Source organism: Serinus canaria, chromosome 7, assembly GCF_022539315.1.
Source record: "Serinus canaria isolate serCan28SL12 chromosome 7, serCan2020, whole genome shotgun sequence".
NCBI lineage: Eukaryota > Metazoa > Chordata > Aves > Passeriformes > Fringillidae > Serinus > Serinus canaria.
In genome coordinates, this window is record NC_066321.1 from 16,719,658 (window position 1) to 16,738,736 (window position 19,079).

Below are 19,079 nucleotides of genomic sequence, written 5' to 3' on the forward strand. Positions count from 1 at the left end.
AACTGAATTGTATTCCTTATTTGTAAGATAACCACATTTCTGAGACTACTGTTGTGTGCAGCAAATGCACATAGGACCATATAATCAACATCTAATTAGGCCCACTTCATGTTATATTTGCTTAATTTTAACTTTCTTACAGCTATAATTTTTTCCTTTAGCCATTATAGCAGTTGAATTTTAATTACATTACCAACAAAAAGCTCATTAACATCACGTAATTGGCAGCGTTTCCAAAAAAACCTGAACTAATTGAGTATTTTCTGAAGAGTTCCCATCAAAGTATAATTTAACCATTACAAACAGCTTGGCAACTACATTTGCATAAAGATGTATCTAAGGAATGTTCTCATGTGTGGAAAATCAGATTTGATATTGCCATTAACAAACGAAGGAAGCTGTTACATAGCAAATCACTTCCACATTTTAATTATTTTGGCCAAACCCCATGTTTTTGTCAAGAAAGTCAAATGAAACCCCTTGCTTTTCCACAAAGAAGCAGCAACTGGTCTCTGACTGAGAGTTATGAAGCAGCTTGCTTTGTGGGAAGGCAACACAATCTATTTTAGGGTATTTTGCACTCTCAACAGCTAATAGCAGAGATTGTGTCAGAAGGACCATGGTTCTTATGCAGTAGATTAATTCAGAATTTTTTAAACACATGACCAAGAAATTGTTTAATCTACGATGGATCTCTTGCCAATTATCTTGTTAATATTCTTATATTATGACAGGACTAATTTAATTACTAATGGAAAGAATACAAGTATTCCAATCATTATTAGCTTCCACCATTTTTTAAAGACTCCCTAAAATAGTTGCACTAGAAACAAAGCAAAGAAAGCTTGCACAATGCTTTGATCCTTCCTCTCCAGTCTGGGATGAATGACACTGAGTTCAATTTGAATGCTGAGGTGATGAATATAAAGTAAAAACAGGTAAATATGGCTCACATACTTTGAATACAGGTGAAAAACCCACTGATACATGATAGTTATCATGAGTGTCCTGCTTTCATGTTTAAACCTCAACACTGAGAGTTGTGCAGAATCAAGGTTTCAATAAGAGTTGAATAAAATTTGAACACATTCAAGACTCTTAATAAGAATCCAAACTTCAATGTTAAATATTGTGTGTTCCTATCTCTTCTTGGATTCTTTACAAAAGGTTGGAAATCAATTTTGAGAAACTGGTACTTGTTAGGATGCTAATTAGGTACTTGCACTGCTTCCTTTGTCCTTTCCCATTTTACAGTTCTAGTTAACAAATTCAATCACATTAATCTGACAGAGGGCATTTGCAATGAATCACCTTTCTTGGACTGCAGAATGTAAGTTTAAGCAAGTCACCAATAGATGCACAAGACCGTTTACATTCTGATTTTATTTTTTTTTGTCAAACCTGTATCAAATGTGTCAAATCATTTGTTACCATAACATTTGCTAATATACAATATCAAAAGTGGATGTAAACATCAAGTTTAAAATTTCAAAGTTCCTGTGCTCAATTCACCTGAACACTATACAACTTGGGGACTGCTGTCTTTTCATTCTCCCAAAGATATCTTAGATGCCTTAGCCTGCTCTGAGTTGCCTACTTATTCTGACAAAGAAAAGCATTGTTTGAGGAAGTGGGTCATATGAGTGTAGAGATGTTTGCTGGAAAGGCCTGGAATTCCATGGTTCTGATCAGTATACCACTGAAAGAAAAAGCAAAAACAGAACATAAACCCCTTATGTCATGTTTTCAATTCTGGAAGAGTTAAACAATACAAAAAATGTATTTTATTGTACACATAAGAAAGTGGATGGCTCAAGAAAAACTAGGAATCTAATAGTTTTTTTTTCCTCAGTTCCCAATATATTCTTATTCTTGCTGAAAACAAAAGTTCCTAAGTCTTTTGTAATTTAAGTGTAAACATTACTGCCTCAGTACTTACAGGCCAGTTGTAGCAAGTCAGGCAAAAGAGCCTTGAGATGCTGTTAGGGATGAAATCCCCTTGACCTGCTGCATGGTCTGGGTAATAAGGGTAAGAGTCTTGCTTGGGAATAAGTACTGAGCTCTAAGCAACAAAATTTCAGCTAAATGCTGTTTGAGTTCTATTCAAAACATCCTGCTTTATAGCAGGGCCATGAACCTTTTAAGTGATGATCTGGAAATAAAACACACATAAATAAGAATTATGCTAACTCAGAAATATCTGCCATTCCACTGTAGCTGAACCAGAATGATTACAACTACATACAGTACTCCAGACACTTAATATATAACCCAGATTGGGCAAAGATCAGCAAAGGAGGCAGAGAATAATATACAAATATACAAATATATGTATATTACACATACAAAAGGGCCTATAAACCCCTGTTATCCCTTTTTGGGGAGTTCATGGCCCTGTGAAACCGGACTTGGGCAGAAGATCAGTATGTCTGACAGCAGGCAAACACTTTGGTTATTAGCCCTGAGAAAAAAGGTTTGGAAGCAGAGGTTAGCATATAAATCAGATCTACATCTCCCCTGTTTATTTCTCATTTATATCCTGCAACCTCTTGCCTATGTGTTTCTATCTCTGCCTGTGCCTGCTATCCCATGCAAATTTTTCAGAGAACTTTTTTTTTTTTTTGTTGATTCTGGATATATATATATGTTTGAATATCTTACACCCTTTTCACTTGTTTTACTTCTTGCCTGTGGCAGGCAAGTCCAATTCAAGATAGACTCTACCACACCAAGTGACAATTCGGCCCCAGAACTCAGCTCTTTTACTTTCCTCTTTTATCTGGTATCAGAAACACTTATAAGGAGGCTGGGTTTTTATTCTTCTCCCTGGCTCATTTTAAAAGCCTCCAAGTTATTCTTGACAAGAGGAAAATCCTGCTAGCTTACAAAGGGCAAGGGAAAAAGAAAAAAAGAGCAGACAAATAATTTGGGGAAGAAATTGAGAAGTTGTTTATGAAGAATAACAAATGCACTAGCAATTGCCAAATTTTGAAGCATGTTCAGTTGAACTGGGTAGTTAAAAACATTGCCAAATGTCAGATAAGCTTATTGATAAAGTTATGAACCACTTTTCAAAATAAAAAATAGCCTATTATTTACCATTGCCTGGAAATCCACCTGTGCATTAACCAGAGCTTTTGCAATTTGTGCTGAGTTCTGAAAATGTACATTATCTAAAAAGAAAAAAAAAAAGATTGTCTGTTGAAACGTGTTAATACCACAAAGCATAAAGTTATAGTGCATTTAGCTGTGTCCACTAATTATCAAGTGATACAGTTGACATTACTAAGAATGAGTAAGCATCTTATGATAGGTCATATGGAAATCTACCAAAGATCTAAGCCCTGACCCAATCAAAGATAGATGCTTAATGTTTTTCAAACAAAGTGATTCTGGCTCTGTGTTTGTTCTGCCATTTGCAAACCTCACCATCTGCTGTTCCATGGATGAGAAGATACTCTACATTTTGGAAATTCTTTGCTCTTGCCATCACAGTTGAATTCTGTTGAGAGGAAAAAAGAACAGTTCAGCAACTTTAATTTAAACCACTTATTTATAGTGCTGAAAGGCTTTCATTACCTAGTAGAAAAACAATCAAACGGTTGAACTGACATGACAGCAGTGACTACATATCTATCTGAGATTACAATAGAAACCCTGTATAAGGCTGTATATGTGTATATACATGTACATCAGTCTCTACAGAGGGATCTGAACAACCTGGATCAATGACCCAAAGCCAGTTGTCTAAGGTTCATCAAGGCAAAGTGCCATACCCTGCTCTTGGGTCACAACCACCCCTCTGCAGCACTAGGGGCCATGTGGAAGGGTGGCTGGAAAGATCTCTGGTAGAAAAGGACCTGTGGGTATTGGTTGAAAACAGCTGAACATCAGCCAGTGCATCCCCAGGTGGCCAAGGAGGCCAGAGCCATCCTGGCCTGTACCAAAAGTAGTGTGGCTAGCAGGACCAGAGAAGTGATCATCTCCTTACTGGGCACTGGTGAGGCCACACCCCAAATCCTGTGTTCAGTTTTGGGCCCAAGAAAGACACTGAGGTGCTGGAGTGTATCCTGAGAAGGGCAACGGAGCTGGGGAGGGTCTGAAGAGTGAGTCCTCTGAGGAATGGCTGAGGGTGTTTAGCCTGGAGAAGAGCAGGCTCAGGAGGGACATTAACATTCTCTGTTACTCCCTGAAGATATGCTTTAGCCAGGTGGGGGTTGGCCTCTTGTCCCAGGCAACAATCAACCGGACAAGAGGAAAGGGCCTCAAATTATGCCATAGGAGGTTTAGACTGGATATGAGGAAAATTTTCTTCATGAAAAGGGTTGTCAGGCATTGGAACAAGCTGCTCAGGGCAGTGGTTGAGTCACCATCTGGGAAGGTATTTAAAAGATGTGTAGATGTGGCACTTGGGGACATGGTTTAGTGGTGCACTTGGCAGTGTAAGGTTAATGGCTGGACCTGATGATCTCAGAAGTCTTTTCCAAACTAAATTATTCTGTGCATCTGTGATCTGTGACTTCAGCTTCAGAACAGGAATAACTATAAATAGATACTGTTTTTTTCTTACATCATTTGCATGTGTTCTGAAAAGCACCAGCAGAAGAAAAAATATTGATCTGGACCATATTGATGATATCTGTCCATAGAAGGTCCCTGTGCAAGCTTGGCTTGCAGCAGGTAGCTTTCTGTGCTGTCACAAATGTCTCTACACGAACAGAAACAGATTTGATATTTAGTGTCTTTTCTATGAGCCAATTCATACAAAGAACAGCACTAGTCATGTCATTCCCAGAATGCTCCAATTCCTGGCTACCCAGACAGCTCCACCAGGGCTGTTTGGTATTGAGCACTTCTGTTCTTTGAGTTGGGATGGAGATACGTACCGAGAACATGATCCAAATCTTTAACAGGAGTGTTTCCACTAAGTTCTTTGGATGTTAACTCAGGCCTCTCTGTATCCAGAGCCAGTGTGTGCTGCTAGAGGAAACTACAGACTTCCTATCAATGTGAAGAAAAGAATGGCAACCTGTTCTAGGTAGGGGAAGCTGATCTGATAATTTAGTATGCATATGATCTTATTATCAGAGAGCTAAATTTGGAGGAAGCAGCTAACAGTACCAACCAAAGCCTTATTAAAATCAACATTTTAATCCCTCTCACTTCAGTTCTTTTCTAGGCTAATCGTTAGCACTGGCAGAACAGTCTGATTTGTCCAAGTAAGAAAATAAGGATTTCCATTTAGCTTTTTTGGGATTTATAAATACAAACCTACAATTAATTATGGAGATAAGAATTTCATGGCAGTAGCTTTGCTACAAAAGGACTATATCATGAGACTTGGTGGGCTGCTTTCTTTCTTCACAGTTCCACTTATGCATAGCAGTGTTTTTCAAAAATAAGGCAGAATGGCACAGAGGCAGAACTCTCACCTTATAGTGCTCAAGATTATCAGACTTTATAGGAAGACCCATGAATCGTTCTGTGTAGATTGAAGCTGAAATTAAAGAAGAAAAAAAGCTATAGATAAAGTGCAGATATTTTGTGGCTTCAGTGACACATAGGAAATTAAATGATGTTTAACTGTGTCTGTTCTTGGCTTCCTCATAACACATCAAATTTACACATATTTTAAAAATCAGCTATGAAGACTAATTATTTATTGTTCTCCAAACCATCTTTGCAAAAATAGTGGTTTTATATTCATCCAGGTTGTGGGGATAAAGGTAATTAATTGATACGGCTCTATGCTGTTGGGTTGAACACCAGAAGCCAGTTGAATAAAGCAATGAGCCAATATGGGTGGATGGTGGAAAGATGACACAGACTAATTCTGACACCTTAGAAAGAGGAGCTGAGGATTTGTATGTGTGTTTACAGTAAATATGGATATGCATGTTCTCATTTTCCTATTGAATGTATATATGAAGCAACTAGGGGGAGCAGGAAAGGATGCAGGCATGAACTGAAAAGATGGCTCATTGTTTTCCAGCTCTCTGTTAAATTCATTTTTCTAACCACAACAAAGACTGGTGACAGATTTGACAAAATGAATGTGAATAACTGAACAGTGTCACCAAGAAATCAGTAGAAACATATCTATTTGAGCTGCCTTGGTATTTGTACTTTAACTAGGAGCTGTAATGAAAATTTATGGAAAACTGACACAGCAGCTGCTACTACCAGAAGATTACTTTCCTTATGACCTTGCCTTGAAGGAGGAACTGACACATATTGAGCAGTCAAGCTGCAGTATTACAAGGACTTTATTTATTTAGGGAAGCTGGGGCTTCCTGACAAAGAGAGCCTTCCCTCTCAAAAGACAGGTGATGGCCATTGTAATCATTAAGGAATTGGGATTGTCTATCTTGTCCAGTTTGATACACCGTATCAGAAAAATTTTGTTAAAAAATAGAAATGAGAATCCTCCCAGGAAAAGAAAATAAATCAATGTACTCTTGTTCCCATAGTTTATTATGTACCATTTACATGTGCTACCTCTGAGAGCTAAAGACATGTACTATGTCTCCCACATGAGCCAAGCAAGGCTTCTGAAGATAATTTGTAATATAAGTACCAAAAAAATTTAAGTAGCCTATCTTTTATCAAAATCCTTTATCATTCCATGAAAACAGAAAATGTGCAATATCTCTTGTCAACACAGTGTCAAACAACCATATTGGGCTTAAGTTTTCAATAAAATAGACTCTTTCTGAATGGCTGGCTTTTCTACAGTATTCTGAGCCAATTTTTCCACCCTCTTCTACCAGTATAGCTACAACAAGTCCACAGAGGTCAGCAGAATTGCATTATAATGACTAAGTGGAAGATTCAGCTTGTCAATTATTGAGGAAGGAAAGGCAGATGAATTTAAATAAATTTTAATAAAACAGTCATAGATATAATGCTTTTAACTATACAGTGTCCCTGAATGGAATCTTCCTTTCCACAACTGTTCAGCTCCAACTCAAAATGGAGGGGGGTGGGACAGCTTCTGACAAAAGATTATGGCCCAGAATCTCAACTGGGCACCTAAAAGAGGGTTGGACAGTGTTAGAAGCTCTAGGGGCCAGTACATCCTGTGACATACTGATATTACTAGGAGACTCAAGGATGTAACATCCTGTAGTTTTGCCCCTAACACAGCTCACCCTAATGCTAACATGATCTGTTTGCCAAAACTTATGACTCATGGCTTCCTTTTGTTTCCTCCCTTCCTTAGTGGAGGTACCTTTGCCTGTTTGGATTTTACAGTGTGTTTTCAGCAAGATTCTTTAATTGCCACCTGAAAATTCAGCTGACATAGAAATTGCAATGGTGCAGGTCTAATCTGCTTGAACTTAAAAGCTTCATTTGAATTGGGATGCTGGGACAAATTTTTATATCATGTCTTTTATTGAGGGACTTTTGCGAAAGCAGTGCTTTATGCCTGCATTCTGGAAATAATTTTGTGATCATGAGTAAAAATGTCTTAAAAAAAATCTTGATGCCAGTGAAAACACGAAGACTATGCTTCCTGTGTCATACAAATATTTCCCCCTTTGTTTGCAAAACACCATAAATACAAGGAATGTCTGTGCTAGCAGTCAGGGAAGGAATCTTTCCCATTTAACCAAAAATTTTTCTCATAACCAAGACTTCTTAGAAAACGACCATATGCTAAGTAAATGTGTTCAAAGTGCTACATTTTACTCATTGAAAATATTCATGCCATGATTTTTTTTACACTAAGGTTCCTTAACACCATGCCAAAAGCTTAACAGGTCGGCAAGTATGAGTATGTGCCTGCTTTATTCACACAGGAAGGCCTTGGGAATATACACCCAGTGTTGTTTCCTCTCAACAGTTTGGAGCCTAATTCCATAAATATAAATAAGAATATGTGTTGTAGATATTGTACGACAATACAGGTGGGGCTGAGAAACATTTAGAGGCAAAAATATTTAATTAAATAAAATATTATATTGAACACAATAGCCTTTCACTTTTTCACTGCTTTTTGGAAACAACTTTGTAGTCACCAGAAATACTGATTCCTGACACAGGTCATCTGGGATTTCAGAAGTTGAAATGTACTATGATTCTGTTGCTGGCAGATAAATCAGTTCAGCTTTTCTGAATTCAATGATAATGCTTTAATAGGACTTTAAGGCAGATCACTCCTTAATAGCAGTTTATTGAGAGGGCTTCGTACACTTCCTGTTTTAGAAGTGCATATGGAATTATCCAGACATAACTTCTTTGTGACAAAATCAGTTCCAAACTGCCAGTTGCACTCAGTTATTTTCAGCAAGAAAAACATTAAACTTAAGGTCTTGAAAGTTTTAAATCGAGGTAATTTGAATGTCTTTATGTTTCAAATTGCCAGTCTCCTGCAATGATTTAATTTAAGAAGTCATTAAATGCTACATCTTGCTTTCCAAGTCAGTATTTATGACAAGTTTCCATACCGTAATATTCCCAGCTGGAAACAGGAGCCACAGCCATTCCGCATTTAAATACTCCACTGCCAGATCCAAGTGCCAAAGAAGTTACATAGCCACCATAGGACTAGGAGGAAATCACAGACAGTTTAAAATTACTGGTGAAGTATCATTCTGTTTTCTGAATCAAACTCATATAAACTAATTCCAAATTAACTAATTTGCTTTGCATGCATGGAGGACAAAGTAAAAAATGGTTGAGGGTTTTCTGAAATTATTTTATTGATATCAAATAGATCTGATGTAATTTCTTGTGAGAGAGATTAGAAAAATTTATCAAATTATTTCTTTTTTTTGCTTCTTCTTCAGTGTTTATCACTGTTTTCATTACCACTTTCAGTCACAGAGAAATTGAATTTCGCAGCGTCCTTCACGGTAGTCTAACACAACCTACAGCTCAAAACGGGGCTACCTTCAGATGGAAATAATGCTGATTGCAGTCTCATCCATAGTACACTTCCTCTCCATTCAATCTGCTTCAACAGTGATCAATGTTGTCATATTTATTTTTTTTTTCTAGAACCAAAGAGAAACTTTCCTTCTGCTGCTTGTTTTTCATTGCCTCTCAACCTTTCAAGGTGCACCTCCAAGAAGAGTTAGAGGTTTTCTTCCCTCCCTTCACAAACTACTTAGGTTTTGCTAAAGATCAGCATATTGAACTGACTCAGTCATCAGAACTCATATACTTATTACTTCAGGACGAAGCAATTCCTCCCTACTGCCTGCCACTGTTCCTGGTATTTTCTGGCCTGATTCCTCAAACTGGGACCCAGAAAGGAAGAATAAGTTCCTGGCCGTAAGAAGGGTAAAGCAGTAAGTAAGCCTGAATATAAGAATAGATATGTGAAACAGAATGGGCCTAGTTGCTGAGACAGGAAAATAATGTAAATAAAAAGCCTTTGGTTTGGCTCTCCACAGGATGTGGAACTGAGGTTGGAAAAACTCATATAAGGTCTTTGCAAAATAATGGGTTTTGTTTACTTTGGAATTGAGAAAGGGATAAAAATATGGCGTGTCATGAAAAATTCTGAAGATTACTTCAGTAGCATATGAAAGACTAGGAGAAATAAGCAGTATTATTAATTTTTTTTTTTTTGTACAGAAGTTAATTTTGTCCATCCTCTTGACTTTCCAGCTTGAAATGATAGTGAGGAATATAGTAGTAGAAACACTAATTAGTAGAATCTTTCCAACTCATCTGATTTGCTCATCTGATCCTTCAAAAAAATCAGTCCACAAGGCTTAAAAGTAAGGGATTAGGAGTGGGGAGATAAATATATTCACTGTAACAGGCCAAGAGAGAGTTCACAGTCCAAATTACTTTAGTAGTTATTTAAGAGCTTTTGCCATCTTGAAGAGTTTGTTGAGTCTGAAAGCATGAGTTCATGCAGACTCACCAATCTGCAGCCTATAAATACGGTAACACCTTTTAAGTCCTTTCAAAGCTGACAGACAAGGAAATGGTATAATAAATTGGAAAAAAAGGTTGATAGCTTTGGCAGTAGTGCCTTCATTTTAATATTATATCCACTACTGGAATACAATGTGTCCAAGCTCTTAGTTGGTTTTATTTCACTGTGGTGAAATGAAATATGATGTGATTTAAAAAAGAAAATATTTTCTTGAGACCTTAAATTACCTAATGTCACTTCAGAATTATTCACTTCTAAGTGTCTGTGTCATTTAATTTCACCATATGATACCCATTTTATTCTGGTGTTACAGTAGTAACTGTACCAAAGTAACTTAAATATTGGTTGATAGAAGCTTCATAGAAAGATTTTAGCAACTCTGCTCATGTGCTGTCTAACATGAGGCAATATATCTGGCTAATAAAGGTTCTGGGAGCATTACAAAGAGAAATACATGAAAAAAAGCAAAGATGAAAAAGAGACTGTCTAATCATTTGGAATGACTCCCATACTGCCTAATTTTTCCATGTCTTGGTGAAGTTATCAGTGTTGTAAACCCCTCTGGTCCAGATTAATCCCTGATGACCATTGCAAAGCCAGCCAAGTACAGTGATTCAGGATGATTCAGGGGTCACATTTTCTGATGAGAGATAGTCATAGGACTTTTTTCACTATTTTAAACTCAGATCAGAAAGGACAATACTTGAAGTTTGACAGTAAGTCCCTAAATTAAAACTAAAGCAAACTAAAATGTCTTAAGTTGGCTTAACTTCCAGTCCAAACAATGTATTAGACATGAGCTTTTTAAAATTCCCTCTTGAGCTGCCAAAGATTCATTCTGGGGGGCTTGAAGCGTTGCAATTGCATGTATATAAGTACCAGAAGGAACCATCCCCTTTGGAAATACCATCATACATTTGCAGAAGAAATTTTATATATACTTAAGACAGAACCAGGAATAATAATATTAAGAATAATAAATTACTTCAGGATTATTTAAAGATAGATCTAAAAACTCCAAACACTTACCCAGCCCCATATTGCTACTCGTTTCTCATCAATAAAGCCCATTTCTATAAATTTTCTGTGGAAAATAAAATTACAGAAATAAATGCATTATTACAAAAAATTGCTAGTACAATAACAAATTAGCAAAAAAATAGTTTTTCTTGCACTTTTTTTTCCCCACATGTCCCACCAATTTAAGCAAACTGACAATCAACAGCATGCCTGATTTCTACAAAACATTAACTATTCAATCAGTAGGTGTTGAAAGGGAAGAACTTTTCCTGAAAGAAAATACTGAAATCAGTACTTTCATAATAGTAATTTTTATTCCACTGGATGAGGATAATTTTCATTGCTTTAGTGCCAATGGTGCAGGATTACCATTAACATTCAGACTTTATCGTGCAAGATACCCAACATACTGACGTCAGAGTGAGTTAATACTTTGATTTCTCAACAGGAACAGTATTGACTTCTGAGGAGATTAGGGATTCCCTGGAGAAAGAAGCTTTTTTTTATGTGCCTGAAAAGTAAAAAGCTCTTATGGCTACTTCAATAAAAAATAATAATGAAGGAATCATCTACTAATGCTCCTAGTAGGTAATAAGTTTGAAATGTATAAAAGGTGCAAAACTTCTTATGCTCTCAAGAGTCAAACAGGTCAAAGAGAATTATAAATATAAGGTCTCCTACAAATATCCTGAATCAGAGTGTGGAGACTGTATTTCTAAGGATATATTAGCAACAGCAAGGAAAAGAGGATGAGGCAAAAGACCACAAAGGGTTGAGAGTGACAGATAAACACAATAGGTTCAGATACACATCAGGAAACACAGTAGCCTTATTTACTAGGACAAAGGCAAGTGATTGACAACACCCAAAACGTGGGATACTATCTGGGTGGGACAGAGTTAGAAAAGCCAAAAAATTATTCAGTTTTGTTATATTACTGTCTTAATCCCTGGGGCTGCACATACAGTAAAAGCCCCTCCAAGAAGTAGAGTATAGAGGCTCTCTAAAAAGCATTCATCTCAATCCATGTGTTAGATCAGGAAGATGGAATGCACTACATTTAACTGAATAAAAATTTAGTCTAGGTGCTGACAGAAAACTGGGAAGTGTGAAGTCTGAGGTCATTTTTTCATGGCCTGTCTCAGCAGATTTTGCAACTGCAGAATCAGTTTAGGTTTCCTCTGATATCCTATGTCTGAGTGATGATTCAGAATCATATAGAAGCATTCTTCTGATATTTCGAAGTATATCCCTTGTCCTAAAAGTTTCAAGATAGCAAATAATAGAATAAGAGAAAAACTTGACATGATACACAGCTATTCTGTTTCATTTATCACTGAAAAGGATAATGGTGCATTTATATTTATAACATTGAGGAGGAAATATCACAAAGCAGAAAGAGGAAGGAACAGATATCCTTCTCACACACACTTGTAAGTACAGGCAGTGCTCTCAAACAAGCAAAGCTGTGGAAACCTGGGTTGCTAAATCAAATTTTCAGCTAAGATACTTGAGCATTGAGTCTGGAGGAAATAGAGTATTTACTGCTGCACCTGGAAATCTATCCATCTGTCTATCTCTGATCTCTCTGAAATTTATCCAGTCTATCTCTGATGGGCTAAATTCCACACCAAAGGCTGGGCTAAATTCCTGCCTTGCAGTCACGTCTGTGGGGTTCCAACTAACCCTTCTTCAAAGGCTCACTTGAGCAGTGCTACTGCATCTGTAAAATTACCAAGACAACCTTTCTTTGCAATCTTTATCTTTCACTTTCTCCCAAAATCTCTGCATAGGGAATCGGTTTCCCCTGGAACGTTTTCAAGTGTTTTCATGCAAAGGAGCAGCTGTTGGGGAACACTTATCAAGGGACCTCAGGTACTTTCTGTTCTTAACTATCCAACAACAGCACAGAATGCAAGTTTGTCACTAATTGACCTGTAGAACATTTGTGTCTGTTTCAGTTTCTCTACAAACTTCTTATTTGACCTGTAGCTAATCAGTGAGGTAAATCCCTTTGGATCTCTGGCTAATCTCTATGGTCCCTGAGACAGGCTCGCCCTATAGGAAATAGCTTCAGAAAAATGGATAATTGGCTGAACTTTCACCACTGGCAATTGTATTTCTTTAGGCTTAGGACTGAAGCCTCTGATGATTCTCTTATGCAATGCAAGTGGTCAGGTCCAAATGTAGTCTTAGTGGTATGTGGACATAATATACCAGGCAAAACCTCACTGACATCAAGCAAACATGAATATTTTATTTTTACAACTGTTTTTGTCTTATATCCTTGAGACCTCAAGTCTTCAGAAGAAAGGCTGAGCATTCAATTTATCTTTCACCTTACTACTTCTTGGTGAGCAAATACAACAGCTATAGAGGTAGATAACCTACTTACTTAACAGCTGAGATTTGGTCCTCAACTTCATAGACTCCAAGTCTTCGATATACTGCATGCAAAATCTTGTCACCTTGATAAGCTGTCCCTCTGCCATCCACCAGAGCAACAATAATTCCCTCTTTGCTTGCAAGATAGGTTATCCAGCTAATGCTAAAAGTTTCCTTTACATTCTGACTGCAAGGTCCTCCATACCTGAGGAAGAAAATTCATACATTTTCAACTTATATTTATGAATTTATAAATGGTTATTGGACACTGGACTATAGCTATTGGCACTGATAACATTTCCTCCACATGTATTTTGCTAAATGACTGTGGCTCAGAGAGCTCAGTAGAGGAACAGTTCTACTACTATTTTCAAGTAGTTATGAGATTTTGCTATCTAAAATCCATTTTATTTGTTTAGGTCTTATCCCTAAGGGAAATCATTCGTTTCAGCTCAGACTAAGGGGTGCAGTATCAGCTGCTTGTCCTAAGGGGAATCCTTGGAAAAGCCATCCCTCAAAGATTCAATTCTTAGCTCTCTCCAAATTCCTTAGGAGTAACATCCCCTTTTGGTGCTTTTTTGCTTTTTTGCATTTGATTTCCACATGCAGGCAAAAAAAAGCAAGATTAAGAAGTACAGCTCCTTACCCTTTTTGGCTATCCCCAGACCTTATTTGTTTCAGTAGGGAATAACATGGGCTGTTGAAAGTGTGGGCAGAGCACACCCTGCATAGCTGAGCAAACAGAGACACTCTAATGAGAATGGCCTAATGCAAATTACATATTTGACCTCAAGGACAGGACTCTTCTACTCTAAACTTCAAACATACTTAGCATTCTTGGACCTTTGGATCATCACTGGTTAATAAAAAATGATGTAATTGTTTATTACATCCACTCAGCTCTCCTTTCTGCATGTGTTTTCTTTCCACCACTGCAGTTGTTATTGCTTTTCTGCCTGCAGTAAATTATGTCAAGTGCTCTTACAAGCAAGTCCACATGGCTTATTTTTCTTTTCATCTTAAAAAATGAAGGAGGATCTTGCATTTTTTCATCTTAGTAAAGCTGGAATCAATACTTTCAGACTCCATGATAAACAGAAGAAGCAACAGAGCTAAGATCTACAAGGAGTAACCCACATGATTTTAGCCTTTCTCTTTCTCTGAGAAAGTACCCCTTACCATGCTAAGATCAACATTAAAATCCTTATTGATCTCCATTGGGATGAATTTCTATTCCAGAAATTCATTGAAAAAAGCTCAACAAATGAAACAGAACTAAGTAGTTTTGCTTTATAAAACGTTGCAAATGTCCCAGCTTTTGTTAAATTAGAAAAGGTATTTTTTCTAACAAAACAACAAGATTCAAAGAAAGGAAGAGTTACATACACCTGAATAAGCAGAGGGTACTTCTTGGATCTATCAAACTGTGGAGGTAGAAGCATTTTGTACCACAAAGCTAGAAAAGACAAATTAAAATTAGATTCTTAATGGTTGAAATGATTCCTCTAGGCATACTCCAGAGTCTGGGGTAGCAGTATATGAACATGAATCAGCACAGAGTACACAAGGCACAAACTGTGAATCACAGAACTGATGCCATTAACTGTTTATATTGAGCTGTTGAAGAACAGCTTGGAAGGAACTCACATTTACTTTAATTTAGCTAGGCTAAATTATCACTTCACAAAAGTCTAGGTTCTCAGTTTTTTCAGGTGCCTAGAAAAGCATAACCATTTTAAAATTACCAGATATTAGTTCTGAAAACTTTACACTGATTTATTACCATGGGATACTGTTGGTAAGTCACTACTGAAAAGAACAGTGCAAGTCAATAAAATGCATAAAACAGGAATAGCAGCTTACACTTCTCATTTTACTACCACCATATTATATTGTTTTTACACTATATTTAAACTCTTTACCAATAGTATTAAAGATTTTTTAAAAACGTGCATTGTGAAACAAATGTATTTTAACTCCTATTTTACTGAAAGATAACCTGAGGCATAGCACAATTCAGCTTTTATTGAACAGGGCAGAACCAGGCCTCTTCCCAATCTCACAGGCCAACAACTTTATTCTACAGAAAGACAATATTTACTTTAGCAAAATTAAGGCAAAATATTAAAATAGTAAGAATAAAAAGTACAATAAAGATATGTAATTCTTACTTATACCATCCACTCCAAGCTTATTAATTTCTTCTTTTGGCAGTCTGATATCTTGCAAAGCAGACTGCAATTCCCAATTGTCTTCCAACACTTTGAGCTCTAAGTAAAAGAAATGCCTGAATTATTAACTGATTTATTGCTAATTTCTCTTCAGTAATTAAGATTCCTTTACTTTGTGTTATTAGAACAGAAAGGAAATCTGTGAATTTTACAAGCAGAGTAATGAAATCCACTCAGACACTTCTAATTGGGCTTGATCACATAGCTAAATGAAAGAAAAGCACTGGCATTGCAGTGCACAAATATTCGTTAGATTTTTATAGGATGTACACTTTGCAATGCAAATCATTTCACATGTTGCCTCTGAGTGTTGGAGTCCCGCATGTTAAGAGGAAACAGCTTTCTCCTGCAGATCCCTCATCCCAGTTTTGCAAAATGGGGGAGCAAAAAATGCAAAATTCATGGCACTGTGCAAAACACAGTCCTGTATCTCCTGTATCTCCTGTCTTGCTTATCAGACTAACATCAGTTTATAAATTTCTGTTTAAAATTTAATTAACTTACAGGACAGATTGCAGAATTGTATGTTATTAATCCATTGGTTCTTGTTTCTTTATGTATTTTCCCATGAGTAGTGAGGGATGAAGAGTATTGGAAACAATGGAAATCTGTGACTTTTATCTTCACTTTCAGAATGAAAGAACCTTTTAAAAGTGCAGGAGATTTTTCTTTTTTCCTTTACCTTTCCCTACTCCTTGTTTCTGGAAATGTTCAAAAAGTACAAGAAGTATTCTTCTCTCAACATATATTGAGCTAGGTAGTGCTTAGGACATGCCAGAAATATAATACCGGAATTCGTTCTTTCAAAGTACTCTTGACAAGTTTTGCAGATTCAAGTTGGTTTTTTTATGGCTGGAAGATCATCCTGCTTTTGGATGCTCATGAAAACTCAGCTGAACCCTTTTCCAGCCTTCCCCTCAAAACTCATGAAACTTTCCCTTTACCACAACTGAACTGTAGGCATTGTGGAAGGAACTTCCAAACTGAGCTATGTCAGTTTAACTGTCTCCTACTAAAATTCATGGGTGATATAGTTTCAAAATGCTGTCAACTGCAATGAAAATGGATTTACTAAAAATAGTTTTGCACCACAGAAGAGATTATGAAAGCAAGGAACTGAAGGAAAATTAATTCTAGAAAGGTAATGAAGAATTTAAAGAGAAGCCTGAATTTGTTTTTATTCCTGAGAATAACAGCACATAAGAGGGAGGCATGATGAAACCAGTGGTGAAAATCCATTATAGGAAACTGTTCTCTGCTGCAGAGAAGTTAACACATAACTGCAGCTGGGCACTTAGTTGTATTTCAAGTTTGATAAGATAGTAGGGGCCCTTTACATAAAGGTAACTGAATCAGAAAAAACAGAGAGGTATAAAAATGGATTAAATAAAAAAAAAATCAATGCATGCATTGTATTTAAACCTTTAAATCTATTTAAAGCTTCTGCAAAAGAAATACCAGAACACAGTGTTTCTATACCATAAGTGCAATAGACATGTTAACCTATCCTTTCCATTTGCAAAAATTTTAAAGTGGTTATAAAATAAGATGTACCAACTGCTGCTGGAGTCTAAATAATATGATGTTGCAAACAATATTGCAGCATTTGTCTTCCTTATGTTTTTGTGTGTGTTTTGGTCCGACAACACTCAGCTAACAGTGGGTTATCAACGCATGCTGAACTGTAAGGATCATTACAACTACCAGCTCATTTCCACTCATTATTGGGAAAGGAAGGGGATGCTAAATCTCTGAAGTTTATACAGAACCATGCTAGTTTTCATAACATTCCAGGAACTGAAGGCTTAAAGTCAGAGAAGAACTTTTAGGGAAAAAGACAAGGGACAGAGAGAGAAGATTCACTACAGAACAATTAATATTATCATAGTTAGAAAGTTCCTGCTTGGCTTGGTTGCAAACCACCTTCACTAACAGACTACTTAAAGAATAAGGGCTCTGAATGTTTCTTGCTGAAGATCACACTTTGTATCAATAATTACACCAGTCCAAAGCAGTTATTTGAACTGATATCTGAAAGAGCTTCTGCTCTTCTCTGACATCTCTACTGATGGCTGAGGAAGTCATTGATCCAAATTCTAATTAGTACAGCACAACAGTTGAAACTGTAAACTCTAAATAGTACGCTATTGTCTTTTGTTTAAGGTAGTGTTGCCCCATGAAAAAAGAAAGTCTTGTGTTCATCCAAATGCGAAAAGGAATATTCTGGAAATCACAATAATTTTTTCTACAAAGTTTGACTCAAAATTAGGTTGACAAATAGTTGCCCATGTTAATTTTATCTATACTTTATAAACAGGAGAAACAGCAGGATGCTATGAAAGCGCTGGACTCGGGAATTGAGATAAATGCATCAGTGTGTTCATTCATGTCTGGATTTTACTGATGAACATATCTAAAAAGACACTAGTTATTTTAATACCAAACAAGAAAGGCTTCTTGATCACAATCCTAAGTATTGTACTAGAAGACCTTGATCTGGATTAGAGGTAAAGGAGTATACCAATTGCTCAGAAATAGGCAGGACACTTGCAGTACCTCTATCACCACGGTTCTCAAAAAGAGTAGAAATGGGAATCCCAGGACCTGTTGTAAGAATGATAAAAAGTCAGTTTACAGTTTGAAGCTGGAATTTGGTGATGCAATGTGTATTACTTTAACATTGATAACTGACAGGATTGTTAAAGAGCTCAAAGCTGATGGAAAAATCTGAATCTTTGCTGTATAAGTCACTAGTCCCTGCTACAATACTTAAGGTACTGTGTGTACAAAGACTTGGCATTGCTCAGCAAACATAACAGAAGCAACTTTAGATCTACTAACCCTTCTTCCCTAGAGATGGAGTGACATCTAGTTAATACCTGAGATGTGATTACATAAGGTGAATGCAGAACTAACAATGTGAAACATTCTTCTGAGAACACGTCACATCGTATTTGTGAAGGTGAGTAGCTTTCACATGGTGATGACCTTACTGACTATTTTGTGCAAGAATGATTGAAAGGTGTTGTTATTTGCTGCATTTGGTTCTCTCCTCAACAGAAGTTTAAGGAACTTTTCAGCTGATCAGTCGGTGCAGAATCACAAGAACAGTAAACTTTATAAGAAGTGCACAAAAGGAAAACCTTGGATCCTTTTCATATTTTTTTTAGATTGTGATGTCACTGTTTTTTGAGTACAGCAGTGGATCATACCTCAGATCACTGAAATCACAACCACCTAATTTATTACAAAAGAGCTAAGACTTCCTTTAATACTTGTGTCTTGCAAGTGATTCAATGATCACATATCTTGAACCAAATTTTTCTTAGATCATTTATTGAAAATTTTCTCAGGTGCTCTGCTTAAATAGCCAACACTTATGGCTGACACAGGTCCTAATTTCAATTGGGAAACACAGTAAAGTAGTTTCTCACAGCTAACTTTGATCACATAAACTGGAAAACAGTATATGTTTCTAAATCCTGCTCTGGCTGCTGCAAAGAAAAACATGGCTTTCATGAGCTCGATTAAAATCTGTTTTGTGACAT

General features: G+C 36.7%; 1 protein-coding gene across 2 annotated transcripts in view; it reads right to left on the reverse strand.

Moving 5' to 3' along the window:
• Positions 1 to 1,365: 1,365 nt before the first annotated feature.
• LOC103814390 (prolyl endopeptidase FAP) overlaps positions 1,366 to 19,079 on the reverse strand; it is a 36,580-nt gene continuing 18,866 nt past the window's right edge. For both annotated transcript variants that reach the window (XM_018911471.3, XM_050976982.1), the window contains 10 exons: positions 18,088 to 18,135; positions 15,472 to 15,570; positions 14,687 to 14,756; positions 13,311 to 13,505; positions 10,925 to 10,979; positions 8,451 to 8,550; positions 5,433 to 5,497; positions 3,430 to 3,502; positions 3,100 to 3,173; positions 1,366 to 1,699 (listed from right to left, as the gene is read on the reverse strand). In XM_018911471.3, the coding sequence (XP_018767016.1) occupies positions 1,598 to 1,699; positions 3,100 to 3,173; positions 3,430 to 3,502; positions 5,433 to 5,497; positions 8,451 to 8,550; positions 10,925 to 10,979; positions 13,311 to 13,505; positions 14,687 to 14,756; positions 15,472 to 15,570; positions 18,088 to 18,135 (881 nt within the window). In that variant the 3' untranslated portion in view covers positions 1,366 to 1,597. The remainder of the gene's footprint in view (positions 1,700 to 3,099; positions 3,174 to 3,429; positions 3,503 to 5,432; positions 5,498 to 8,450; positions 8,551 to 10,924; positions 10,980 to 13,310; positions 13,506 to 14,686; positions 14,757 to 15,471; positions 15,571 to 18,087; positions 18,136 to 19,079) is intronic.